This window comes from Talpa europaea (genome assembly GCF_964194135.1).
Source record: "Talpa europaea genome assembly, chromosome: 7".
Taxonomy (NCBI): Eukaryota; Metazoa; Chordata; class Mammalia; order Eulipotyphla; family Talpidae; genus Talpa; species Talpa europaea.
This window is the reverse complement of record NC_140074.1, coordinates 64291622-64318521: the sequence shown is the minus strand read 5'-3', so window position 1 is coordinate 64318521 and position 26900 is coordinate 64291622. Positions and strand designations below refer to the sequence as shown.

The following is a 26900-nucleotide window of genomic DNA, read 5'->3' as shown; positions in this document are numbered from 1 at the left end:
GGCGGTGCTTACCCCAAGTGGCTTAATGAATGGGGAATCAAGAAACACACACTGACTAGGAAGGCAACAAGGCCTCTTTCCAAACACTCTGATGGAGATTCCCAGCTTGAGGTCGGGGGCGTGGGCACTGTGGCCAGTCCTGGCTCCTGTGTGGTCTGAATAAGCCCATCCCTCACATCCCTCACACGGAACAGCCGTGACACTGCCCAGGCCATGCTCTCTCTCTCCTGTGTCTCCACTCAGCACAGGTGGTGTCAGTGGGAGCTTTCTCTGAGCCTCCCTTTCCCATGTGTGCAATTTAACTCCCCAAGCTCAGGGACTGGCTGTGAGGATTCCACACTTAGCACAGCACCCAGCACAGGAAGGTTTGGTGAATGCCAGCTATGGGGGTCCTGACCTTGTTTTATGGACAAAAAATAAAGCCAGATGACCACTCAGTGACAGAACGCGGAGGACAAGCCCACCATAGCCCACATGTGGGCTTCTGGCCTGATCACATATTCTTTGTGACTCCTTAAATGGAGGAGCCAAACTTCCCTCTGTGTGAAGAAGACAGAAATCTTTGTTGAGCAGATTCTGGAATCGGTCACATTTTTCTTGAGGTGCAGTCAAGGGGCTTCAATTTCTCAAAGGGGGCTCTTTCAAGATGGCAGGGGGCCACAGCGGCTTAATGGAATCATGGGCACAAGGACCTGGGTGGTAAGTCCAGGTCCTGGGGAGCTGAGCCGCAGCCACTCCATCTGGGTGACCAGGCAGCCGCCACCCGCCTCAAATAAATATCTCAAGGCTCGCAGAGCCTAATGTATGTCAAGCACACACAGAGCAGACAGACGCGCCTTAAATGCTAGTCTGTCCTCTTGCGCCCTTCCTCCCGGCTGCAAGGACCCAGGGGAGTAGCAGGGAAGTGTCGGCTCCATCTGATGGAAATTACTTCAACTGACTAGACAGAAGACATTGAATTAATCTGAACTGCCACTAAAATGATTATCAATATGTGGAATTCCCATTTGCTCAGCTGAAAACCCACATCCGCTGGAAAACCTTAGGTGACTCACCATCCCTCTTCCCCTTTAACGCCTGGTTAGAAAAATCCTTTCCTCTCCAACTTTTGGGAGGCAAATCTTTCCCCAGGCACAGAAGTAGCTGGTCCTAAAACTCCAGGGAAGGAAGGGGTGCCTTGGGTGGGGGAGGGCCCTGGCTCAGGAGCGTACAGTGACTTGGCAGGCTCACAGCCAGCTGTGACACTCCCCCACGCCCACTGCCGCCACCCAGGCACAAGGCGAAAGGGAATTTAAAACCAAGGGGAAGTGAGGCTGAAAGATGTCAGGGAAAGACACTGGACAAGAGGGAGACAAAGAAGGATGGATCAACTCTTTGGAAAGGAGCACCAGAGGGGGGTTGGTGTGCAGAGACTGAGAAATGAAGGGAGGCCCAGGGCTCACCCCCAGCTCAGGCCCCTGAGAGGGGCAGGAGAGGAGTGCCCTGGACTGGGAGTGGGGAGCCATGGTCTCCGATCATGCCTCTGTTCTCTCTTGCCTTTTTGAGGGATCTTGACCAAAGGTGTCAGTTTTCCCATCTGCCAGATGGGATTTTCCTAAGAAATACTACAAATGGGGTTGCCAGATGGAGCAAGTGAAAACACAGGATGCCCAGTTAAATCTGAATGCCAGGTAAACAGTGAACGCTATTTTAGCATATTTAATTGCAGCCGAAATTCAAATTTCACCAGGCGTCTTGTATTTTATCTGGCAACATGAAGAGCAGAGAGCAAAGGGAGCAAAACTTTGGGAAGCGGGATGGCATGACCTGGAGAAGGAACTTTGGGAGGAACACAATCACCATCTCTAATCTCAAACAGCCTCTCTTAGGGACAGGGAGATGCTGTGGGCCCCACGCACAGGAAACCTTGAACAAGGAAAGCTCTGTTCAAATGGGCTGGGGTCCCGTAGAAGGGAGCTCCCCACACCAGGGTGTTCCAGTTGGATTTTAATGACCCTCTGACCAAGAAGTTCCAGAAGGCTCTCCTGCTGAGGTTAGAGAAGGTGGATCTAGAGCCTGCTGAGTCCCCACCAACTCAGGTTCTCAAACTCTCATTGCAGATATTTCTTTTTCCAAAGCATCTAGGTCAACACCTTGTGCCAAAGAAGGTTCTCAGCAGAGGACATCAGGGATGACAAATGAATGACTCAGGTGTTGACATTTTGTCAGGAGACTAGGAGGAGGCGAGATGGAACTGGGACAGGCTAATTTGACCCTCTACGCCCCACCTGCCTGATTTTGCTCCTAACTCCCTGATCAGGAGCACATTTGCCACTGGGGCCTCTAGGTTCCTTTCCCAAGGCTGGCCTCCCCTGAGCAATGGGGACCACCCAATACTCCTGGCACCTTCTCCAGCCTCCCTCTGTACAAAATTTCTTAATGGAACGGCCAAAGCCGGCAGCCCATTTGTAAAACTAGAGAATGGGTCTACTTGTGTCACTGTGCCCCCCAGACTGAAACCCCATGAGGAATGACCCAGAACACAGGGCAGAGGAGGATCAGACACAGGGGGAAGCGCCAAGTCATTTCGCAGGCTCAGGAGTCTCATGGTCCTTTGGACCAAGCCCAAGGTCAAGGCTTGCTCTCTGAAGGTCCAGTGGGGGCGGGGTGGGTCCTGGTTGAGCACTCCGTGAGGCTATCCCAACCTGGGTAGAGTCAGCGCAGATCCCCTCCCACCTTCCTGCCTCCCTGTTTACAGGCCTCTGCCAGTTCCGGGCACTGCAGGAGGTAACAGCAACTGTTAATATACCATATTTCCCACTAATCATGCACTTTCTGAGTGTGAGACCCTGTGCCAAGGACTGTACACACCATGCCTCATTTAATCTTCATTCCCACCCAAAGAGAATTCTGCCATCATCCCCATATTTCAGATGAGGAACTAAAGCTTAGAGAAGGTAAGTGATTTGGCTCAGGTCACACAGTCAGGATCTGGCAGAGCTATGACTTGAACTTAGGTGGTCTGGCTCCAGTGTCAGCGCTCTGAAGAAAAGGATGGACACGACCACTGGCTCATAAAAGATAGGTAACCACCTGAGGCCATATAGCAGGGACTTTTTCCCTCAGCGCCTTCCCAACAGGCCTTTCTTGACCCTCTAGTTTCTTCTAGAGTTTGATGAGAGAGGGACCTTTTCAGACTCCCCTGCAGGGTTTGTCACTGGCTGACCATATGCAGCCTCCCCCTTCACCACCCACAGGCACCTGTGTACTTACAATGAGGCCAGGGACTCCTGAGGGCCCTGGGAGGCCGAGTTCTCCCTGCAAATAGAAAGAGACCATGGTGGTGACTTGCCCTTTTCCTTCTGGGGCCACTTCTTGAACCCCATCTCTCGTGCAGGCATCGCGTGGAATCTTCTGAAGCTGACTTTGACTTCCTGGAGCTGACTTGTGACGCCCTTATCCTGGCCTGGAATTTGGAAAAGACCCTTCCTGTCTCTTCCATCAGTTTTTACATCCATAACATGGAGAGGTGTAATGGATGTAAAGGGCAGAAATTATGCCCCATTATTACCTCTTATTTATAACCACTCTGCCCAGGGGATTCTTGTCTGGGCTGGACTCCTCCCCTGCCCTCTCTCATTTCCTTCTTCCCACAGCCTTTCCAATTTTAGAATCTTCCAATTATCAGCATGAAAGGATGGGTGGAATCCTGATCATGGGAGTAGAGTCCTCTCCTGGCCCACACGTTATAAATGGGGAAACTTGGCCAGTGGTCTTCCCAAGGCTCAGAGCAAAGAAACAACTCAGTTGTGAAGGCTCCCTCCCTCCCTCTCTCTGTCAAGAAGGGCTGGGGTGCTTAGAGAGCCCTCCGCTTTGCCAGGAGACTCTCAGGTTTCCACCTTCAGGACCCCCTGGATGCTGGGGAGTTGGGAAGAGAGAATGAGTGGTAGTAGGCAAGTTTCCATGTCCTCATCTCTGGAAGGGGACCTTCAGTTGCTTTCACCAGAAAAAACTGGTGGGACTTGGATCAAGTTCAAATTGCAAAAGTATGACAAAAATAGGGGGCACTAGAAAGGATAATTATCACTGAGAATTGCCAACAACCCCAGGGGGGTTGTCTTCTTTCATCTGTGCAGGCCCAAGGCTCTTCAGATGGGACATCACCACTACAGCCATGGAGAAGGCCAGGAGTTGGTGGGAAGTAGATTTCACTTTCACATGAGACACTGAGGCTCAGGGAAGGAAAGTGACCTGGAACCAGACCTCAGGCCCTCGTTCTATAACTCTAGGCCATGAGTACAAAGATGCCCCCAAGAGAACTTCTAGGATGACACCACAGATAATAATGGTGAATCCAAGAAGTGACAGTTGAAGGAAAGGCTCTGAGGTCTCACCTCTATAGCTTTGCTGGTGTTCTTCCCTCTACCTCGAAGGTTCGCTCAACTCTTTGCTCATCCCAATCCCAAAGTCACCTTCTCCAGGAGTCTTCCCTGCTCCTCTCTCTCCTCCACAGCACCTAGGACCCCTTGGATCCCACCCAGCTCATTCTCCCTTGTGGGATAGGCTGGGGACGTAGTTGTGAGCTCCTCAAGGGCAGAAGTTATGCCCCACTATTACTTCTTATTTATAAACACCCTGCCCAGGGGACTCTTGTCTGGCTAGACTCCTTCCCTGCCCTCTCTCATTTCCTTCTCCCCACAGCACTTGAGACTGGCATCCTGATTCCCAGATTTACAGAAAAGGAAACAGATTCTGAGAGATAAACTGATCGGTTCAAGCATCCAGGCTAGGCAAGTGGTGGAGCAGGATTCAAGCTCAACTCAGCTGGCTCTGACGCTGGGTTTCAGTCTCCAGGGAAGCCTGGGGGGCAGTCCCAGCTGGTCAGGCTCAGGGAGCATTTGCGGAATTAAAATTAAAACATAATCAGGTGCTGACTATGGAGCTAACAGCCACCTCTGAAGAGGGCACAGCTGGGTGCAGCTGCTCAGGCAGGAAGCCCCAAGAGAGGTGGGGGAACATGGCAGGTATTCCAAAAGGCACTGGACATGGTCTGCACCCCCAAATGGGGAGCAAATGTACTCTTCTGCCCAAGCCTGGAGCTGGGACAGGAAGACTCAGCTCTGAAGGGCAGGCTGACCTGGCTCCTCAATGGGCCTCTGATTATTTACAAACTCTATAAACATGCCTGTGCTAGAGACATCTTTAGAGCTCCAGTCTTCTCTCCATACAGGGCTTGCAACCCCGTCTGCTCCCCCAGGCCATTGCCAGCCCTTAAACACTTTGAAAGAGGGTGGCACCCCTAGCCTCCCCAGTGGGGAGTGACTCAAGATCATTCCTCAGTCCTTGGGGATGGGGCACAGCTCGGGACTCAGAAGGTTGGAGAACTTTCCTGGGGGGCCAGCAGGGTATGCCTAGTAGACAGGAGCCTGGAGCTCAGAGAAGTTATGCAATTTGTCCAAGAGCAGCCAGCCACAAGGACTCAGAATGACCCAGGTCTATCTGACCCCAAAGCTTGACTTCTTAAAATCTGTTGTGCATTTGCTCTAAATCTTTTTCCTGTACCCACCAAAGCTTTACATGAATACTTATGGGGGGCCTCCCTAGTGGTGCAAGGGGTTAAGCACAGCACTGTGAAGCTATCCACAGCCTCTGCAGCACGAGTTCAATCCCCAGCCAGGGAGCTGACCCACATGGCACAGCAGACCTCTCCTGTCTCGCCTGCTGCACCCCTCAGAGTGTATTTTCAGTCTGCCTATTCTGCTCCCCACACTGTCTCTGGTGAATCCTCCCACCCCATGCACCTCTGGCCTGTACCCCAGTTCTTGTATGCATAAATAAATAAATCTTAAAAAAAAAATTACTTACGGGGTTTCCATCCAATCCAGGAGGGCCTCTTTCTCCAAAGTCTCCGGGAAATCCCTGAAGGCATGAGAAAGAAGACTCGTGCTGATTAGCATTTCTACCTACAGGTGGCTCTGATCAGACCCCCAGGGCACACAGGACTTTCTACACAGTCTCACATCTTGGTTTGGGGATCTGGGTGGAGAGTGGGTTCCTGTGTCACTAGCAAACATACCACATACAGAACTCAAGACCTGACTACTGTGAAGGGTACATGGCCAGCGAGGCCTCTTCCTACCTACTCAGAGTCTCTGAAAAGAGCATGGTACCTGGCTCTCCAGCACACAAGGGCCACCCCGCAGTCCGAGGTATGGCCTCCATGCAGGGAAAAGGACATGAACCAGGGTGGGGAACTGGTCTTGGCCTGGGCCAGTCACTGACTTGCTAAGAGTTTTAAGACTACCCCTTTCCTCCATGGGCCTCAGTTTCTCCACTGGTCAAGGAATGGAAGGCCCCTGTGGATTTTCCTGTTCAGACCTTCTGTGATCACTGCTCAAAAATTAGCTGATGGAGTCATGATCCCCATTTTACAGATAAAGAAAGCGAGGCTCAAAAAGAATAAGTGTCAAGGTCACACCACCAGGCAACACAGCACCCCTGCCACAGGTGAGCTTCAGTAGCAGAGAGGCCAGGCCGCCCAGCCTGGCAGGTTAGGCCTCTGCCCATCCCTGACCCCACTGGCCACATTCTGGGGAGGACAGGCAGCTAGAAACACGTCCATGGTTGGGGCCTGGGGCTGGGGAAGATAACCCTATTCTACTTCCAAGGGAAGAGAAAGTCTTTAAGCTTGGAATTTAGGGAAACCTGTTCTCCTTCCCTCCTTGGATTCAAATTGTTTCTTTGTCAGGAGAATTTTATAAAAAAAAAGCAAAGCATGTGTTTTTCTGAGCAAGTGAATGCCTGAGTTGTTCAAACAGCAAAGATTCTTCATGGAGGACACAGGGTCTCCGGTTCCTTATGAACAGTGAGTACAGTGAGCAGACCAGAGCAGAAAGACCAAATCGGAAAACAGAACTCATTTACTTGTCATGTATTGTCATGGACACAATCACATACTGCTGAGCCAAGACTCAAATATGTGTGTACCCAGGCCTGCACCTTGTCTTGCCAGGGATCCTAGCACCCCCCAACCCCAACTCCTTCTCTGTCAGGAAGCTCCTTTGCAACAGGAGGGCAGGGGTTGGCATTCACCCCACAGGAGGGGTGGCTTCAGGATTCAGACACCCAAAGGATGCAACAAGGACATAACCATGAGATTCAGACAAGCAGGTCACTCTGCATGCAGATCTCACTAGGCTTGACATCTACCCTGGAGGGGAAAGTTATCAGTCCTGTTGAACAGATGGGGAACAAGGAGGCTCAGAGAGGTTATGTCACTTGGTCAATGTCAAAAAGCAAATCTGTGGCAGAGCTAAGATTCATCTCTGTGGACTCTGCCTAGTTCATGTGAGCTGTACATGGGCAAATCCTGGCATGTGGAAGGTGCTTGAATGTGTGCCCAACTGGTTTCAGAGGGAGGAATGGTGTGTGTGTGTGTGTTTGTGTGTGTGTATGTCTGGGTATCTGTGTGTCTGTGTGTAAAGATCCATCTTCAGGTCAAGCCATTATAGGGTACATCTGACTCTAAGATTCCTTTCCCTACGTCTTTGGGGTCTCCCCTTACACCAATGCAGTCCCCTTAGTCATGTTGTAAAGCAGATTCTCTCACCTCCTGGGACAGAAGCCATCAGTCAGGTGGGCTGTGTTCATGGTAACCTTTTGATGGAATTGAGTTCCCACTCCTGGTCTTTGAAAGTTGGGGTGGGGCTGATCCTCGGGAGACAAGGGGGATGTGGTGGAGCTGGCACCTGACCAACTCCACATGGCCCACGAGGGGCAGGATGTGAGAAGTCCAGGCTTTGCCCTCTAAGTTCACTGTCTAGAGACAGCCCGAGACTAGCCTTCACTCCCCTGTGGGCTGTGACCTCAGGAAGACCGTCACCCCAGCCTCTGACCTGCTCTGTCCAGGGTGTGTGATGTCTATGTACCCTTTCAGGGTCCACAACCCTTAGAGGAGGCCTGGGAAGGAGACTCTTTTCCAGGCCCAGGAAGACCACCCACCCTGCCTTCAATGCCCAAGATATTCACACCCAGGATCCACGGGCAGCACTGGACCAATGCACCTGCATCCAGAGGCTACTCTGGGCTGGCTCAAGGTCACTCACTCCTTGTTCCCGCCCTCCCAGAGCAACCCAGGGCCAGTCCTGGCTGCACCTCTCCAAGCCTCCATTTTCCCTGCTGTAGAATGGGGAGGGCCAAGGATGAGCTGAGCTGTGGAGGCACATGGAGATTTACAGCAACGGGGGGCATGTCCCTGAGGTGTGAGCAACAAGAGAGCGTCAGAATGGCCAAAATCCAAAAGGGAGTCCCTTCCACAGACAACATTCAGCCCAGGCATAGCCAGTGGGTGATGATGGGGGGACAGTAATAATGAGAACGGTCTAGTGAGAAGATTGGATTATTGACCCCATTTTAGAGACAAGGAAACTGAGGTCCAAAGAGGATAGGGAACTTGTCAAAAGTCACACAGCTACGGAGTAATAGAGCTGGAATAGGAAGGCAGTCTGACTCCAGAGGCTATTCTTTTTCTTAGCTGGGCAAATAGAAAAGGCTCTCATCTCAGAAGGCTGCTTATGGCCCTGGGCTTATGCACAAGAAAACAGCTTTACTGATGACACTGAATACCGGTTCTGCTGCACCCAGCCTGTCTCCATCTCATCTCCCTTGCTCCGGAGGAGTCACACAGGTGACCCCCAGGAATCTGGGGTTTGCTGTTAGAATGTAATGGTTGGGGGAGGAGGGGAAGAGAGCATCTTTAAAAGTGCTGCAACAAATCTTTGATTCAATCCTATCAAAGATTCAGCTAGAAAGACCCTGATATTCTCGACTCTTAACACCTTATTGTGCCAACAGGGAGGAAGCCCAGAACATGCCCTAGGGCCCTGTCTCACGCGTCCTCTACTGAGTGCCACGTCCCTTTTCTGACACTCATCCCAGGGCTCTTCCAGAGAGAGGCAGGCACAGAGCTGGACATGCGGCCCCACTTCCACCCCAGCTGCACCCTCTGTCCAGCCTGTACCTGATGCTCCCAGCCAGCAGCGGGACCAAGAACCCGGCTATAGCAGTCTGGCCTGAGGCCCAAGGAATGAGTTCAGCACACTGCTGGGGCCCCCGCCACATGGTTTCTCCACCTCCCCAGGACAGGGAGCCCTCTGGGGAACTGGACACCTGGTACTTTGAGCAAAACAAGGCTCAGGAGAAGACAGAACCAGGCTCCGGGATGAGATTCCACATTCTCTTGGCTATAGCAGTCACAAGGAACCGAGGTGAAGACAGGAGGTCTCAGCATCTGCGGCAGGAGGCCAAGGACTGAAGGCCAGCTCATCCTCACCCCTGTTTCCACGCAGTGTCTACCCCAAGGGCTTATTCCAGAGTGCGGGATGTAGGCCCAGAGGGCATAGGGAACCTCCAGGATCAGAAGTCCTGCTGCTGTCTCTAAGACCAGCTCCTGGGCCTCAGGTCAGTCCTGTCCAACTCACCTGGCAGAGCTGGGCTGAAGAAGGGAGATGTCTGTGAGCCAGCCCCTGGCACATGCTAGCTGGGGTTGGGACTGGAATGGGAATACTTCGGAACTTCTAGGAAGAGCCCACAGAAGGAACTTGTGACCTCTTACCAGTGTTTAAATTCTCCAAAATCAGGATGCTCCCTCACAGCTGCATCCTTCCCACTGCACTTAAAGTCCATATTCTTTCCCAGATGTGTGAGCTCCAAGCATGTGGAGGCGGAGAGACCCCAAGTTTCCCGGCACCCTCTTCCGTGATTCTGAGCACACTGTTACTCTGCCCTCTTTGAAATCCACTGGGGAACCCATTCCCAAGAGTCACCTCAGAGAAGCAGGAGTAGAGAGGCAAGCAGACTTCTCACCAGGATTCCAGGGTCACCCCCAGCTCTGGGAGACCTCTGGCTCCAGCCTGGGACACTAGGGACCACATCCCCAGCTTATGGTATAACCCCAGCTAAGAACCTTAATCTGTTCTGGCCTCAGTTTCTGCACTCTGGGGCCAGAGGGGAGAGCTCTGGCAGCTACACTCCCACCCAGTTCTGATTCTCGGAAGCCAAGTCATTCAAGTCCTGAAATTTGATCTCTTCATCTGTATCCCATACCCAGCCCTCTGTGAGGCTCCCATGAGGGAGACTAGGCAAATCCTCCATGGATGACTTTGGAGGCAGGCCTGGGTAGTGGAACAGGGACCCGCTGAGATAATCTAAAAAAATCAACTGCCCCCACTCTACAACTTAAACTTCAGGAAAACAGACCCAGAGAGGTCAAGCCATCAGCTCAGAATCACACAGTACAGAGAAACACAGCCATCCAAATAGGAAAAACTACTGCTACTATTTATTGAGCACTTACTATGTGACAGGCACTATGTGATTTAGTAGGTAACACTATGTGAAAAGCACTATGAAACTATGACCTAGAAGCTATTATCCTCATTTCTCAGATGGAAAACTGCAGTTCAGACTTTGAGTCAATAATGTTTCTGCCTCAGGACCACTGTACCTGCTATTCCCGCAACAGAAATGCTCTTCCCCAGAAAGCAGAGAGACACATGGTGCCCATTTCCACCTCATTCAGACAACTTGGGAAATGAGAAGGACTTCCTGGACCAGTTTATCTGCCAGTTCAAACCCCAGGCACTCAGTGTTCCCCTAACCTACTCTATCCTAATACTTGGCACTATCTAACATTCAGTCATTCATTCTTCATTCTCCCATTCCATCATTGTCTGTCTGTTTGTCTGTCCATGAGGACAGGAACTTTGTTTTGATCACTTCTCAGCACCAACAACAATGCCTGGTCCAAAGTTGACATTCAATAGCTATTGATTAAATGAATGGACAAATGTGTGTGTGGATAGAGGGACTTGAGGGGCCCAAGAGACTTGAAGGGCAGATTCAGCTGCCACCCAGCCCTGTGAGACTCCAGGACCTTCCCTAGATATCAGGTGCCGCTCCTTGGCCAAATCTAGGTGTCAGGTGCTAGACCTCTGGGCACCGAGGACCTGTGGGGCTACAGACCTAGGTCTGAGAGTGAGATGCCTCCTCTGGCAGCTCCTGAAGGTCAGAACCTGGATCTTTCTTTGTACACTCACTTGGTCCCCCCAGATGACCCAGATGAACTCACTGCACGTAGTGGTAAGTTGCCCTTGAACAGGGCACCATGAGTGCTCCTGGCTCCCTCTCCAGGTACCTCTCAAGTTCAACTCCCCCAAGTCCCTTCTTCATCAACCATAAGCAGAGGAGAGCCCAGACACGGAGGTGATGATTGTTCCAAGCCTGGGAGCTCCCTGCAGGGAGACAGCGGACAGAATTCCGCACCCACAGAGGACACCAGACAGCAGGACCCTGGACAGATCACTGCCTCACAGTCTCAGTGTACCCTTGTGAAGAACAAGGCCACAAATGAGAATTCTCTCCCAAGTGAAGATTCTAGGAACCCACTTGTACAACCTGATCAACAACCAGTGAATCTGAGAGGGAACCATTGAGATCAGAGGTCCTAGAGATGAACTGAGTTAGAACTCACACTTGGGATGCTGTGGGCAAGTCACCCAAGCCCTCTACACCTTAGTTTCTTCTTCCTGGCCTGCAGACACCCAAACAAGAGGAACCCAATTTCCTGCCATGATGGTGTCTCATGGGAAAGTCGGTAGGTTGGGGGCACCTAGAGAGCTCCTTTTGGGGTCCTGCCTTCTTGGGCCTAACTCCACACCCCATGCCCTCTGGTCTCATGTCTACACTAAAGGAGTGATGCTCAAATGACAAAGAAACTGAGTGTCCTCTGAAAAGGGAGCAGGGACCCTGACAGGGTCACGATCCCCCAGGTTGAGCAGATCATGGACACTGACTAGCTAGATAGCAGAAGCCCCCCAGATGCAGAGCTAACAGCAGGGCAACAACATGGGAATGTCCCAGAGGTGGCCAGAGCCCAGGGGAGACCCCAGCCTCAGTCAAGCAGCAGCCACCCAGCTTTCTGGCTGCAGGACATGAAGTCTGATAGCCCACACGCCTGCCCTCACACTTGAAGCAGAGTGACAGCCAAGCAGAGAAACAGAGAATGCACCCGGGCTGTGGGCAGATGGGCAGCATGGCCACTGGGAGGTCAGGTTCACCCAAAGACTGTGCATAATAGACACGGAAAATCTTTACCGGCCTACCCATCTTGCCCCTCTTGCCAGGAACGCCAGGCAGACCCTATAGGGGGAGAGACAGGGAAGAGGTCAGGTCAGGATTGCGATGGGGACGGCTAGCATTGCCCACACCCACCCGAGCCGCCAACAAGAGGACATCAGAGTGTCCAGCATGCAGGCCACATGCACAAGTTATGGGCGCCGCGATGGACGGTCCTTCTGTAGGGTTGGGGTCTGCATGGATCTGAGCTGGGAGACTCTTTAGGAAGGCACCCCACATTCCTGATATTCTGCTCAACAAACGTGCCTCTGATTTCCTAAGAATCTCTACACCAGCTTGTTGAGGAGTTGACAACTGAGTTCCCCAAAATGGGCCCAGGCTGAGAGGGGACGGAGAAGACAGTCCAGAGGCCCATGGACTTCTGTCATAATCGCTCAACTCTGTCCCAGGAGCTGAAGCAGCCAGTGACAATGCGTAGACAGTCGAGCATGGTATGTTCAATGAAACTATAAAACAGACAAGGAGCAGATCGGGCCTGTGGGCTGTGGTTTACAGACACTTGATCTGAGACATAAAGTGGGCCCATTTCTTATCTGCTGACAGCCCTTCAGAAGCTCCCCATGTACTCAGAGTAGAGGCCCTTTCCTGACCTGGCCCCCCAGTGCTGTGTAAGATCATGCTAGGTGTCCCCTCCAGCCTCGGCTCCCCCTCTACCTGCCTCACAAGCTGTCCCCAAGTCGTGACTTGCTCCCTTAGTGGAATCCTATTCAACTCAGGGGCACCTCCTCCAGGAGGAATTCCATGACTCCCCCAGGCAAAGAGGGTGATTAGATGGGAGGGAGAGTAGAGAAAGCCCACTCACTCTTTCTCCATCGGAACCTGGCAGGCCGTAGAGCCCTGGGAGTCCAATGTAGCCCTAGGAAAGAGCAGGTGGGGAATCAGAGGTGCTGAGCGATGGGGTAGTGTGGCTGGCCGACCCATCCCAGGCCTCCCCCACGGCTCCCACACCCTGGTTCCTCTTCCTTGCTGGTGGCAGCAGTGGCTCCGGCGGCTCCTCGACGACATAGGCCTTGAGGCAAGTGTATATGCCCATGGACTGCATGGTGCTGGCTTCCACGATGTAGTCCAAAGGCACATACCCTCACACCAGGGAAGGGTGCGGGCACTCGCAGCGGGAGGCCCGCCCCGCGCCGGGGGTCCGGGACCTGCGGGAAGGAAGCTCGGGGCTGTGTTAGATGCTAGAGGAGCACCGGGTCCTACCAAACCCCGGAACGCTGGTGAGCCTCATAGCTCCTGCTATGGCCCTCAGGTGTCTCAGGCCCTAGATGCACACATCACACCCACCTCTGAAGTCCTGCCAAACACATGTGTCATCAAGTCCAGCCCTCCACAGACCATGCACGCTGGCTGTCACCCCCTTACATGACACACAGGAAACCATGGCTCTGGATAAGGCCACACTAGTCAGGAGTGGAGCTGGGGTGCACCATCCCAGAATGCACCTGACTCTACCTCCCAGCCTCTGGTCACGCTATGCCCTCCAGTAGGCAGCCCCAGCCCATGCCCAGGTCCATGGAGCAAACCCTTCAAAGCCCATCTCTAAAGCTCTTCCCACTGGCAAGCACCCTGACACCCCAAGCCATCTCTTATCTCTTCCTCAGTTAAATGCATTTAAATATTTTCAGTATTTAATGTATTTCAGTTAATGCATTTCATTTAAGTAATTTCTCCACTGTACCTTCACCATCTGTGTTTGGGTTTCTGGTCCTCATTAGCCTGGGAACTTCTCAAGGGCTGGGACCTAGTCCCAGGTTCCTATCACTGCCTGCACTCTCTAGATGTGTGTGGAATACTTAATAATAACTATAATAAAAGCTAATGTTTATTGACCGCAGACCATAGGCCGGATCCCCCTCACACACACGAAAACATTTACTCACCCTTACTACACCCCCAGCAAGCAGAGATTATTGCTCAGCCCCTATAGAAGGGTGCTCAGAGAGGTGAAGTGTCTTGACCAGGGTCACACAGTTGGAATGTGGTAGAAACGGCTCCGGGCCAGGTTCCTAACCACTCACCTACACTGCCTCCTACAATCAATCAACCCACATAGGCTCACACATATCTCTCCTTGTCCACAAAGTCAAAAGGTCACAAAGCCTCCTTCCCAGCATCCCTCCAGAGGGATAAATACCTTTTCTGATCCTTCCAAGCAGGGCTTATATTCCAGGACTCAGAGAGGTTGAGCAACTTGCTCAAGACCCTACCGCCCAGCAGAGCAGGTCTCAGACCTGCACTCTATCTCTCTGACAAATATGAGGATGGTATGGAGGGTGAAGGGTGACCTGAACAGCCCTGCTCATCCAGCGTTCCCGGCTCTGAGACCCCAAGAGGGGATACTGGGGTGGATCACCTCTCTCCCCAGATATGGATGGCCTCAAGCTACCGCCAGCATGGCCTGGTCAAGCAGCCCAGGTGTCATTAGCAAGCACCCCTCTTCCCGCCTTGCCTCCTGGCATATCAGGACCCAGGTGGCTGAACTGAGAAGACTTTCTTCCTGCACTCAGAAGCTTCCTCTGGGACTACAGCTGGATCGAGGAAGGGAGGTGCAGTATCCTAGGGAGCCCCTGGCCCTGGCAGGTCACCACCTTCATCGTCGTGTCCTGGGGAATGGCCCACCAGCCCCTTGCCACCTCCAGACACACTCTTAATAGCTGCCTGCCAGTTCCAGGGGTTGAGGCCGAGACGGCAGCCATAAATAGCTTTGGCTCAGGAGCAGAGGACACGTCACATTAGACCAGGACTGGCCGAGGACCGTGACCCACTTGCTGAGCATTCTTTGAGAGGCAGAGCCCAGCCCTCAGGACAACTGGGTCCTTGTCCCAGGTTCACTTCAGGTGTGCAGTGTGAACTGGGCATCTGGTCCCCATCAGGAACCCTTTTCCTTATACGTAAAAGAGAAGATCATCGCTCAGTCATTTAAAGGACACTTACTCACATTCAAATTACCCAGAACCTTCTCACCAGCCCACAGCCCCCCTGGGAGCCCCCACCTGGGAGCCTCTCCTCAGCAGCGCTGCTTCCAAATTCTTGGCATCCTCACAACCGTGCTAGAGGTAGGAGTGGACATGTGCCACTGTAAAGATGGGCAAACTGAGCCTTCTGGCTGCTCAAGGTTTGCTCCAGGGGCCTTGAAGTAGATGGAGAGCAGATGGCCCATCAGCTTCCAGACTGGGGCAACATTCAGCCCTCAGGCACCATTATCCTCCAAAAAGTGGTATCCCCCAATCCTCACCTCCCAGCCCCCCAATTGGGAGCAGGAGAGGCCTCTGGAGAGACAGCAGACAAAGTGTCCTGGCTTTGGTTCCCTAGCTCTGGAGAAGTGCTAGGAACATGGCAAGCCAGCGCCTGGTTTTAGTAGCTGGGGCACGGCCACGCCCACAGCTATAGCCATGGGCCATACATAGCTCATGGGCTCATGGGCTCCAGGGTCCCCCATCACCTACCCTTCCTGTGCTCCTCTGCTCTCCAGGGGGGGCTCAGGAGGGAGGGTCTCGGCCCCGATTCTCTGACAGACCGGGTGGGAACCTTTCAGCCCCGATCAGACATAGGTCCCCTGGGGGACAGGTCATACCTACCCAGAGTCCCACCTGTGTGCCACTTACCCGGCTGCCTTTGGGGCCAGGTTCTCCTACCGGTCCAGGTAACCCCTGGAACAAAAAAGGCAGAGGGGCAAGGACATATGGAAACGTTCTACCTGCTGCCAACAACCAGGGCCAGTCCTGTCTCCTGTGGGCATCAGCTGCCCCCTCTGTAGAACAAGAGTGGGGCTATATTTGGGGTCTTCAAACTGAGCCTTCCTTGCATCATGGGGGAAACTCATTGGAGGAGCCTCTGGGGCCCTACCCCCACAGTCCCAGAACTTCCCTGTCTTCAGTTCTCTTGCTGAGCATCCCTGCCCGGCTGCCTGCATAGCAAGACTTCCTTGGTCCAGCCCCCTGAAATCCCCTTTTTTGGGACCCACCCAGTGGGCACAGCTCTTTGGCCCCCAGCCTGCAACCTCCCTCTGTCTTGGGGTACCCATGGCCATCTCCACACCACCATGGCCACAGAGCTTCCAGAAGCCATATACTGCACCTGCCTGCCAGGGTAACCTTTGGCCCCTGGGCTGCCCTCAGGTCCTGGCTGCCCCTGCAAAGGAAGAGAGAGAGAGACATAAGGGAGAGACCCTGGCCTGGCTGGCTCCCACCTGGAGGCAGTGAGGGCTCACAATGGACAAAGAGAAAGGCAAGAATGTGAGATGAATCCAAAAGGGAGGAGGGGAGGCCATGGGTCTGCTGGGTCCCCAAGCCCTTCTGCAAAACCGGTCAGACCAGGTCGAAGGGACAAAACCCCTTGGCTCCTAGGCCCAGGAATAAGAAAGCACTGAAGAGGCCTGGCTGGCTCTCCACGCTGGCAGGGGAGGCTGTTTGACTTGGGCCAGGGCAGCCAAAATTCCTGCAAACCCCATGGCGGCGTGTATAATATCCCCTAACATTGCCTGGAACAGGCCAGCTATTCATGGCTCTAACCAGAGTTGAGCGGCTCAAGCCAACTCAGGGCCGGCATGGACTCCAGCTCTTTCAGGCAGATGTGACTGGGGGAGAGGTGGGGCGGGAGCCCCAGCAGGATGGGAGGCAAAACTGCCTGGCCCCAGGGCTCACTCAGAGCAGGGTGCTGGTAAGAGGCCAGGGAAGGCTGGGGCTGGAACCAGGGAGAGCAGGCAGCTCAGGGCTGAGGTCGGGGCCCTCACCTGTTCTCCAGGGTGCCCCGCAGGTCCAGGATACCCCTTGTGCCCCTGCAGGAAGAAGAAAAGGCATCAGGCCCAGATGGCAAGTCAGGGTCCGTAGGTCACAGAGGCTCAGTCTCCAGCTTCCCTTTTCAGCGCAGCATGCCCTGCTGCAGAAGTAGGGCCTGCTCAGTACACTCAGTACATCACTGAATGGCTGTCTGCTCAGGGATAGTAGGTTCTTAGACCGGAGAAGTCAGGGGGTGGCTCACTGCTTCAGCAGGACTTGTGAGCTGAGCTGGGAAATGGCAATTATGATGGAATGATGCTGTACCCCAAATCCAAACATTCTTTCCTCATCCAGAGACGACAGGGTGGAGGGATTTCTCAAAGGATGGGTGGGTCATTTAAGAATCTTAAGGTCGAAATTTGCTCAGTCACCAAGTGATGCTGGAACCTTCCATCAGGGGCTTCCCCTTCCCATAAAGCCCCTCTCAGAAAAAATTCACACATGTTGACCAAATATATGAACCAAAAGAGCTGCCTCTCTTCCTCCCACTGTCTTGCATCCTATTCCAAATGCCCACTGCAGAGGTCTCTAGATCAAGAAAATCAAAAAAAGCGTGTGCGTTTGGGTGGTGCTGGGGATGACCCTGTGCTAGGTCATAAGCTTAGGGGCTCTCTGAAAGACTTCAAACTTCCATCAGCTTCAGGCTGTTGTGAAGTAAGAACATTCAGGGGGCTTCTGTTTTAGATGGGGTGGCCACGGTGATCTGGCGGACGCCACACAGGGAGTCCCAGACACTCCCTAACTTACTGTGTGACTCTTGGAAAGTTACTGCCCTCTCTGGATTTGGAATGAGGGATTGGGAATTCTGAATCTCTTCGTTATAGAAAACACACACACACACACACACACACACACATATAACACAATGCCTGTAGACCTCTCTAAGCCCTGCTGTTTACCCAGGATTATACCTCCATGGTCTCCTCCAGCCCTTCCAATAGCCTGATGAAGAGGGGGCAGGTGGGAGAGAGTCTCATCTCCATTTAATAGAGAAAAAAACTGAGTCTTGGAGAAAACTGAGTCTTGGCCATTTGCCCAAGTTCACTATTCTTCTGACACCTGAGGCCACTGAGAGCCTTGCAGGCATCCCAGACATGCAGACCATGTACATACACAAACACTCGCAGGCGCACACACTTGACACCCCCACAAACCTCCAGGAAGCGGGACTATAAACAGCAGAGTTGGTTTGATCCAAGCAGTTTGGGAGTTTACAAGCATTCCTTTTGCACCTACTCACCCCTCAAGACTGCTCCGTGATATGACTGCATCTCAAATCCAGGCCCAAGGAGATTGATACAACATGGCCAGGTAGGCTAGGAGGGGGCACAAGCTCTCCTCGCTGAGGCTCCGCTCTGGCCCAGCTAGTAGCTAGCAGGCCAGGTGGTTTAGGTCTCTGTTTTCAGATTGATCTGAATTTCTGTCCTGCTTCATCATTGGGGGGCTGTGTGTGACCTGAGGCCACTGATTTCACCTCTCTGAGCCTCAGATTCCTCTTCTGTAAAATGGGGATCTAAGGATTGGCACAGGGGTCATGGTCATAGGATGTGTGTAAAGCACTTAGCACAGTATCTGGCACTGAATTCAAGGGCCCTGTGAAGACTAGCTGCTGTTACCAACATGATCTCCCTATCTCATTCATTCAGTCAACAGTCACTGAGCTTTAACACACCCTTACCATTCTAGGTATGGGATGAGTGGGAAGACAACATCCTTTGCTTTACTGGAGTTTACTGTTTAATTAAGGATTAAGGAGACACCAAAACAAATAGACACAAAAGCTAATGTCTGTGACCTCCCCAGGGGCACAGCGGGTTGAGCACAGCATTGTGAAGCTGTCCACTGCCTCTGCAGCGGGGGTTCGATTCCCGGCCGGCCAGGGAGTTACCCACATGGCATGACAGACCTCTCCTGTCTCACCTGCTGCTCCCCTCAGCAGTGCTTTCGGTCTGTCTGCCTGTTCTGCTCCCTGCTGTCTCTTGTGAATCCTCTCACCCTCCTGCAACTCTAGCCTGTACCCCAGCTCTTGTACAAATAAAAAATAAATATTTGAAAAAAAAAATAAATAAAAGTTAATGTCTGGAGCTTCTAGGTGGTTGTTTCATGGGTACAGAATTTCAGTTTTACAAGATGAAAAAGTTCTGGAGATTTATTGCACAACAACATGGCACTACTGAACAGTACACTGAACATGGTCAAGATGGTCACTTTAGGTTATGTTCCTTTGATCATAATTAAAAATAAAAGTCAGAGCCTCCCTGGTGGCACAAGGGGTTAAGCACCGCACTATGAAGCAATCCGCAGCCTCTGCAGCACGAGTTTCATCCCTGGCCGGCCAGGGAGAATCCCACATGGCGTGGCAGACCTCTCCTGTCTCGCCCACTGCTCCCCTCAGCAGTGTATTTCAGTCAATCTGCCTCTTCTGTTCCCCACTCTGTCTCTGGTGGATTCTCTCACCCCCTGCATCTCTGGCCTGTACCCCAGCTCTTGTATGCATAAATAAATAAATCTTTAAAAAATAAATAAATAAAAATAAAATTCAAAAGAGACATCATGTGTGGTGGTGACTAGTGCTATCAAGAAAAGCGAGCAGTTGAAACATAGAGAATGGCAGTGTCAGGCAGGGGGTTGTGCCTGCAGGCAGGCGGGCAGGGCGGGCTGCCTGGAGGAGGTGAATGAAGGGAGGCTGCACATAGGACTGGCTTTTTAAAGGGAAAGCATTCCAGGCAGAGGGAACAGCAGGTACAAAAGCCCTGAAGCAAGGATGATTTTAGGGGGCTTGAGGAAGAACAAGGCTTATGTGAGTAGAGCAGAATGAGCGAGGAGAGAAGGCTAGGGGTGGTCAGAGAAGAAGGAAGCCACAGAGGCCAGGGGTAATATGTTGGGAAGTCACAGGACAGCTTGGACATGTCAGATCTGACATGTAAAATAGCCATTCCTATCATTTCTGCACATGGAAATAGCAGACAAGAAAGAAGAGGTAAAGCATTTTACCATGAAGAGCTAAATCTAGCCTGGAGCTCTAAGCTGTGTGACTCCATACAGGCAAATTCCCTCCCTGAGTCAAAAAAGTCTATGGAATATGGGGGAAGGATCTCAGGAGATGCATGAAAGATAATCTAAACCATTATCTTCTCCAGGGCCCCAGGTCTGGGGAGCCTCTGGGCATCACTCACTCCTTTGGCTTCCTCTACAGCCACAAAGAAACCTGCTGGAAACCAATGCTTTAGCAGAGCAGTGTTGCCAGTGAAATCCTAGGAGGTGATTTCAAGTAAACACTTGACTCAGGATGCAGCTAAAATGAAAAGAATGCCTGAAATCTGGCCCGGCACTAAAGCCTCAGATACCTCAGCTCCTCATCTCCTTGGAATCACCCCTAGGAGGTAAGAGTTATCATGCATATTTGCCAGATGAGGAAATGGAGGCTCAGAAAGGTAAAGAGACTTTCCTGAGGTCACACAGCTTTCCAGGCACAGTGCAGGCTGTGACTCAATCTACATCTTTAATCACCAAATCATGGGATGAGACACATTACTGAGACCCGAGATCAACCTTGAGCCACAGGGCCACCCCCACAAGATCCCCTTCCAGAAGATCCACCTCCCCGGGACACAGCATTATTGGGGCAAAAGATGGTCACAGAATCCTGGAGTATCCAAGTTGAAAGGAACTCAGCCATCAATTTAGTAGCCTCCTTTCTCGATGGATAGACTGAGACATCAAGTCTGAGAGGGGTGAAGGGACTTACCTGAGTTACTTAGCAAGTTAGGACCAAGCCCAAATGTTCCACAGGGTTCTGGACCTGCTGGGCTGTGCTTTGTCCAGAAGGCCACAATTCCTAGCTAACCATCAGAGGACCCTAAGAACCCTGAACATGGCCATGAATGCCCCTGTCATTCTGCTAGCCTGGAGGAGCAGAGACTGAGCACAGTCAAGGTATGAGGTGAGGGCAAGGGGAGGTTTGTGTGTTCCCTGGAAGCACCTTAGCAGTGTTTATCAAGCTAAGGCCAGCCAAACAGCTTCAAATGACAGGGCCCAGGGACCTGGAAGAATCTAAACCATTATCTTCTCCAGGGCCCCAGCAATTACCAGACAGGCACTGACCACAAGGTGGACCCACGGGCAGTCATTGCCCCATACATGATTGATGCCTGACTGGTACTAGGGGAGAGTAGATGCTTCAGGGGCTCTCCAGGGACCACAGAGTCTGCAAGGGCCTCTGGCTGCCCAGCAGGCGGGTCTCCACAGGACCCATGTTTATAATAGAACTTGGTCTATATTTTGGTTTGGGAGCCAGATTAATCACTGCTTACAATGCACAAAGAAAAACCAGACATCACCTCACTGTTGCTGCAGACAGTCTCCCTGTCAGCTGGGATGCTATTTGGGCTTTGGGCAGGGAGGGGGTTCTGTCCTTGCCTAGGGGTCCTGGGGACCAACATATGCCCAGAATGCAACTGTTCCCCCAGACCCCACCTCAACCTGTATGTGGCGCCAACTTCTTTTATGGGAAAATGGAACTCACCATCCTCACAAAGCACTCTTCCCACTGAACTTCCCTACCACCTCGGCAGCCTGCAAGTCACTTGGGGCAGCCAGCACAACAGAGAACCCTGCTCACATAATTGAAAGAATCGGGAATAAAAAGAATAGGTCAGGAGACAGAGTGACTGATTCCACTATTCTGGCCAAATTCCTTCTCCTCTGGGGACCTCAATTTCCCCAGCTGCCCTCTCAAAGCATTGGCTCAGAAATTGTAGGATTCGAAAATGTGCCTGCCGCTTGTCCAAAAGCAATGTCCATCACAGCACAGCCAGGCTGTGCACAGCGAATACTTGAAATAGGGCAGGGCAGGAGGCAGTTTCTGCATGGCTCATCTGTTCATCAAACCATCCATCCATCCAAATGGGTGAGCCCCAACAATGAGTCTGACCCTGTGTTGAGCATGAAGACTACTTTGGTGAACAAAACAAACCTCCATCCACCTACCAGTGGGATGAAGAAGAAGCAGTGAGTGCTAGGAGCGGACAGCCTACCAGAGCAAACAGGCTGAAGGAGCTGGCATTGGGGCACAAGGTAGGCGTGGAACTCAGAAATGGCAGTGGGAGTGTACACAGAACCCCAGAGCAGCTCAGAAACAGGAGAGCATGGAGGAGGTTCTCGGTAGGGACTCTGCTTGGAACTGGGGTTGCCACGTCCAGGTAGAACTAACCGTTAAGTTGCAGTTGGATTCAGGCAACCTCAAAAACATTTCCAGGTGACCCCTCTGCCCCCTTCCCATTGATAGTGGCCAACTTGGGGGGCATAGGGATGACTTGTGGGCAGACTGAGGGCTGCAGGAGGGGACAAGAAAGAAGTTTCAACTTGAAAACCAATTTCCCACACCTGGGATGGTGTGTGAACAAAATCCCAAGTATATATCAGGATTTGGCAGGAAAGATCAATGAGTGATGTCTGGAGTAAGCAAAGGAGGGAAGGGAAGGAGGTGCGAGACTGAGCACCCTCACATGGGGTTAAGTTTCTCGTGAAGAAACAAAATGAGCAGGCCCTCTGCACACCTGCTCCAGCCCAAGATATGCCAAGGGCCACAGTGAGTGCCCACTAGCCAGAAAGCGCAGCATCCCAGAGAGACAGAGAATCTGGGCTGGGGAGACAAGGGATAACTTTCACCCAGGAGGTGCAGGGAGGGATCTTGAGGAAGAAGGCGTATAAGAACAGAACCGAAGGATAGACACAGGAAGCCCAGCATGGAGGGGAGTGCATTCCAGGGGCCAAGTGGCATAAGCACACATGGCCGGGCACAGGGCACGGAGGAGCAGATGTGAGGGTTTCTTTTTTTTTTTTTTTTAAAGATTTATTTATTGATTGATACATACATACATATGTACAAGCACTGGGTACAGTCAGAAGCGCGGGAGGGTGAGAGAATTCACCAGAGCCAGAGCGGGGAGCAGAGCAGGAAGAAGGACCGAAGTACACTGCTGAGGGGAGCAGCGGGCGGCAGCAGGGGTCTGCGCGCCATGTGGGGCCCTCCTCCGGTGGCCGGGGAGCAGCTGGGGATCGAACCGGCGCTGTAGAGGCTGCGGGCAGCTTCGCAACCCAGCGCTCAACCGCTGCGCCACCGGGGAGGCCCAAATGATGTGAGGGTTTCTACACAGCAGTTTCTCAGCCTCAGCACCACTGGCCTAGACCAGTCGGTGGTAGAAGCACTGTCCTGTGCATTGTGAGAGATTTAGCATCTTATTAGATTTCTGCCCATTTGAGGCTACTAGCACACCTCCTAACTGTGATGAAACTTGATGCCAGCATTACTAACTGTTCTCTGGGCAGTAAAATCACCCCAGTTGAGAGGCTCTATAGGGGAGGAGGCAGGAGGGTGAGGCTTGGAATGACAAAGGACTCCCAGGAGCAAAGGGGGTGCTCCCAGCCTTCCTGGCTAGTGGAGGGTAGTTAACTGGGCATGAGGTAAGAAAACTGGTTTGATGGGCTCAGGCAGGCAAGACCAGCATTGCTTCTTCATAATCACTGTGATCATTCATTCATTCAACAAAAATGTATGAAGGGCTTATCCTGTGCCAGCCCCTTACTACTGCTGCATTTAACCTTCCACCCATGCCAGGAGGCAACTGAGGCTCCATGTGGTCATTTGGCCAGCAGGAGAGGGGCCGAGCTGGGTTCCATAGGGTTTAGATGACCCAGTCTATGTGCCTGTCCAGCCCTGGGAATGCCTTGGCGAGCACTGCAGGTGGGAAAGCTGTTTGTCACTCTATGTGCCTGCTCTTATCTAAGAAGATGCTGCAGTCAGCTTACAGAGAGGAAAAGGGCCTAAGGACAGAAGACCTGGGTTCAAATCCCAGCTCTGCCACTGAATGACCCCGGAAGAGATTTCCAACAAAACAGCAGCTGTTGGTTTTGGCTGCACATGAGAATCATGAGTCTGGATCCTGCTCTCCATGACCCAGAACCCCATTGGTGGCACCCAAGCTCCCCATCAGGTTCTGATGCACAGATGGCGTGGGGCACACCATCACTCTCTCCATGGGCCCCCTAAGATCTCATAGCACCTGACACCAGACAGGCACAGGGAATATGGCCACGTAATGCTACCGGCTGACTGGATGAATGAGGCCTACTGGGGCCTTGGTTTTCTCAGCTGTGAAAACTGCCTGACTGGGAGGCACCATGAGAAAACCAGCTGATGGGGGACAGGAAGTCCTTCTGCCACACAATTTCATATGGGACCCTCCCAACCCAAAATGCCTTTCTCCTGCCTCCCCTCCTCCATGGTCCTGTTCATCTTCTAGCATACTTGATATTTTTATTGTTTTTCTTTATTGTCTGTCATTTTCTCCTACCCCAAACACAGGAATACAAGCTCCTGGCAGGGAGGGGCGGGGAATATTTTCTATTTGGCTCAATACCTTACCCAGGGCCTGGCACAGGGCAGACATTCAATCAATTCTGTGCAATTAATGAATAGGATAGTGGGGTCACTTTGACAGCAAAATTCAACATGCCGGTGAGCAAAGAGGACCCTGACACCAACCCCCCACCGATGCTTCTCCCCCAGGCTCCCCACATGAGATAATGCAGAAAAGCCACACAAGAAGGCTGGGGGCACAGTGGCTGCTGAAACTAGATACTTTGCTTCCACTGGGATTCCACCCCAGGGCGCCCCTCCTTGACTTGGGGCCAGAGCTTCCCCAGGCTCTGCCCACCACCCTCGTGAGCTAGTGGTGCAGGCCCAGCTCCTCCATGTCTGCCAAGCCAGGGCCAGAGGGATACAGTATAAATAGTTCTGCCCGATAGCTTACCAACCACAGGAGGCCTCTCCCTACTCAGGTGAGCTGGTTCCTCTTGGCTGGGAGCTCTTGGCCTCCCTAGCTATTTTCTGGAAGCAAGGGGGTCCTGGAACTCCAGGCAGGAGCCGTCCAGCCTGCTTCTCCCATCTCCTGCCACCTCCCACCCCCAGGCAGCTTGAGACCACCACTGGTTACTTTATGAGCCGGGACTGGAAGGAGCCTTTTCCACTCACACCTCATCCATCAGAAAGTGCTGGAACCCAGAGGGGAAGTGAGTGGGGAGAGGGAGTTCTTCTGTGTTCTATGAGCCAGAAAATACCACATTTTCCTAGCTCAGACAGTCACGAGCTCCTGTCTGGGTTTGATCATTTCAGACTTGAGGTGTGGCCTGCTCCAGCCATAGAGAGTGAAGAAGAGGATGGAGGGATGTGATACTCTGCTTTATGGAGACTCTCAGAGCAAGGACAGCATGGATCCAGGAGACACCACAGCTGTCCAGAGGAGAACCAGATGGCCCTGTGAGAGGGCAACTGTGGCCACAGCTGGGAGCCAAGAGAGGAAGCCTAAGACATGGCCCTTGACTGGTATGCCCCCTGGAAAACCATCAGTCATGGGGAATTTTCCTGCACAAAGCTGTTAGCCCTTGACCCTCATTTCCTCTCTGTTTCCTGAATACCTACTATGCACAGGCCCTGTGCTAGACTCCAAAAGGAGTGCTACAAATCAGATTCGCGTGCTCTGAGTTGGTGAGGCTAGACTTGGCTGAAAATGACAAAGCTAAGAAGAGCTAAGGGTCTTTTAGCAGAGTGGAGGCTCCTGGCCTCCAGGAGGGTTTCCTGGAATAGGCACTAGAGTTGAGACTGAAGGATGGGAGGTCCTGAGAGAAGATGGAAAGGGATCCAGGGGCCTCCCCTGTGGCGCAGCGGTTGAGCGCTGGGTTGCGAAGCTGCCCGCGGCCTCTGCGGCGTCGGTTCGATCCCCGGCTGCTCCCCGGCCACCGGAGGAGGGTCCCACATGGCACGCAGACCTCTCCTGCCGCCCACTGCTCCCCTCAGCAGTGTACTTCGGTCCTTCTGCCTGCTCTGCTCCCCGCTCTGGCTCTGGTGAATTCTCTCACCCTCCCACGCTTCTGACTGTACCCAGTGCGTGTATAAACAAAACAAACAAATAAATAATAAATAAATAAATAAAACATGCCTCTATCAAAAAAAAAAAAGAAAAAAGAAAGGGATCCAGAGGTGCTATAAGCCAGAAACCCATTATCTGGGAAAATTCTAGAGAGGTCATTTCCCCCACCATGACTAAAGCAGGGATGGGCATGTCAACAGTTCAGAATGTACAGGAAATGCTTTACATCTTGGAGCATTTTCCTACAGCAAATCAGGAAGAGAGGAATAGTAGACTCAGAGAGATTATTCACTTGCCCAAGATCACACAGCTAGCAAATGATGGTGCCTGGGTAGAACCCAGGTCTAACAGACCCAGGCAGTGGGGGGCCAAGGAGGGTGTTACTGTCTCCCTCCCAGGTAGGAGGAGGTGGACTGAGGCTCAGATGAGGCTCCCAAGGGCGCTCAGCCAACAGGAGGTGGAACCTCTGATGGTGTCCCTGGGAGCAGCTGGCCCTTGGGGGAGGGATGGCTAACCAGGACTGCTTCTGGTCACACTTCATTAACCACAGTGGGGGGACCTACTCCAAGCTCCCAGGCTAGCACAGACCCTCAGAAACCTCTCTCACTTCCCAGCAATGTCCCCAGTGCCCAGGGCAGCTGGGCTGGAGGAGGGACAGGAAGGAGGGTGGGCAGCCAATTCTCCTGTATGAAGACCCCTGGCTAGGAAGCCCACTGGGAAAAGCAAAGCATGGAAACGAAGACATACCTTTCGGCCAAGAGGCCCTGGATTCCCAACGAGTCCGGGCAAGCCCACATCACCCTGAAAACACAAGACACAGGGGTAAGCCAGAAGAGGAGCAGAGACTCTCATTACATTGAAAGTGCAACTTCACATGGCCAATTGTTTGCAAACAGGATTCATAGTGATCTAGGGGTCCCCCAGGAGGCCTCTGGGTGGGGTGGGGGCAGCCAAGTGGACAAGGTACCCAGCCCCTTCTCACTCAACTCAGCTGCTCCACTTGGCCTATTGTATAGAT

The 26900-nt window shown here is 52.5% G+C and overlaps 1 protein-coding gene across 1 annotated transcript in view; it reads right to left on the bottom strand.

The window, feature by feature from the left end:
• The window catches only part of COL27A1 (collagen type XXVII alpha 1 chain), a gene marked incomplete at both ends in the record, with an annotated part of 130912 nt that overhangs the window by 70654 nt on the left and 33358 nt on the right, over nt 1–26900 (bottom strand). Inside the window, 8 exons of the mRNA XM_084237503.1 lie at nt 3253–3297; nt 5845–5898; nt 12133–12177; nt 12977–13030; nt 15780–15824; nt 16252–16305; nt 16907–16951; nt 26630–26683. Of these exons, the coding sequence (XP_084093629.1) occupies nt 3253–3297; nt 5845–5898; nt 12133–12177; nt 12977–13030; nt 15780–15824; nt 16252–16305; nt 16907–16951; nt 26630–26683 (396 nt within the window). The remainder of the gene's footprint in view (nt 1–3252; nt 3298–5844; nt 5899–12132; nt 12178–12976; nt 13031–15779; nt 15825–16251; nt 16306–16906; nt 16952–26629; nt 26684–26900) is intronic.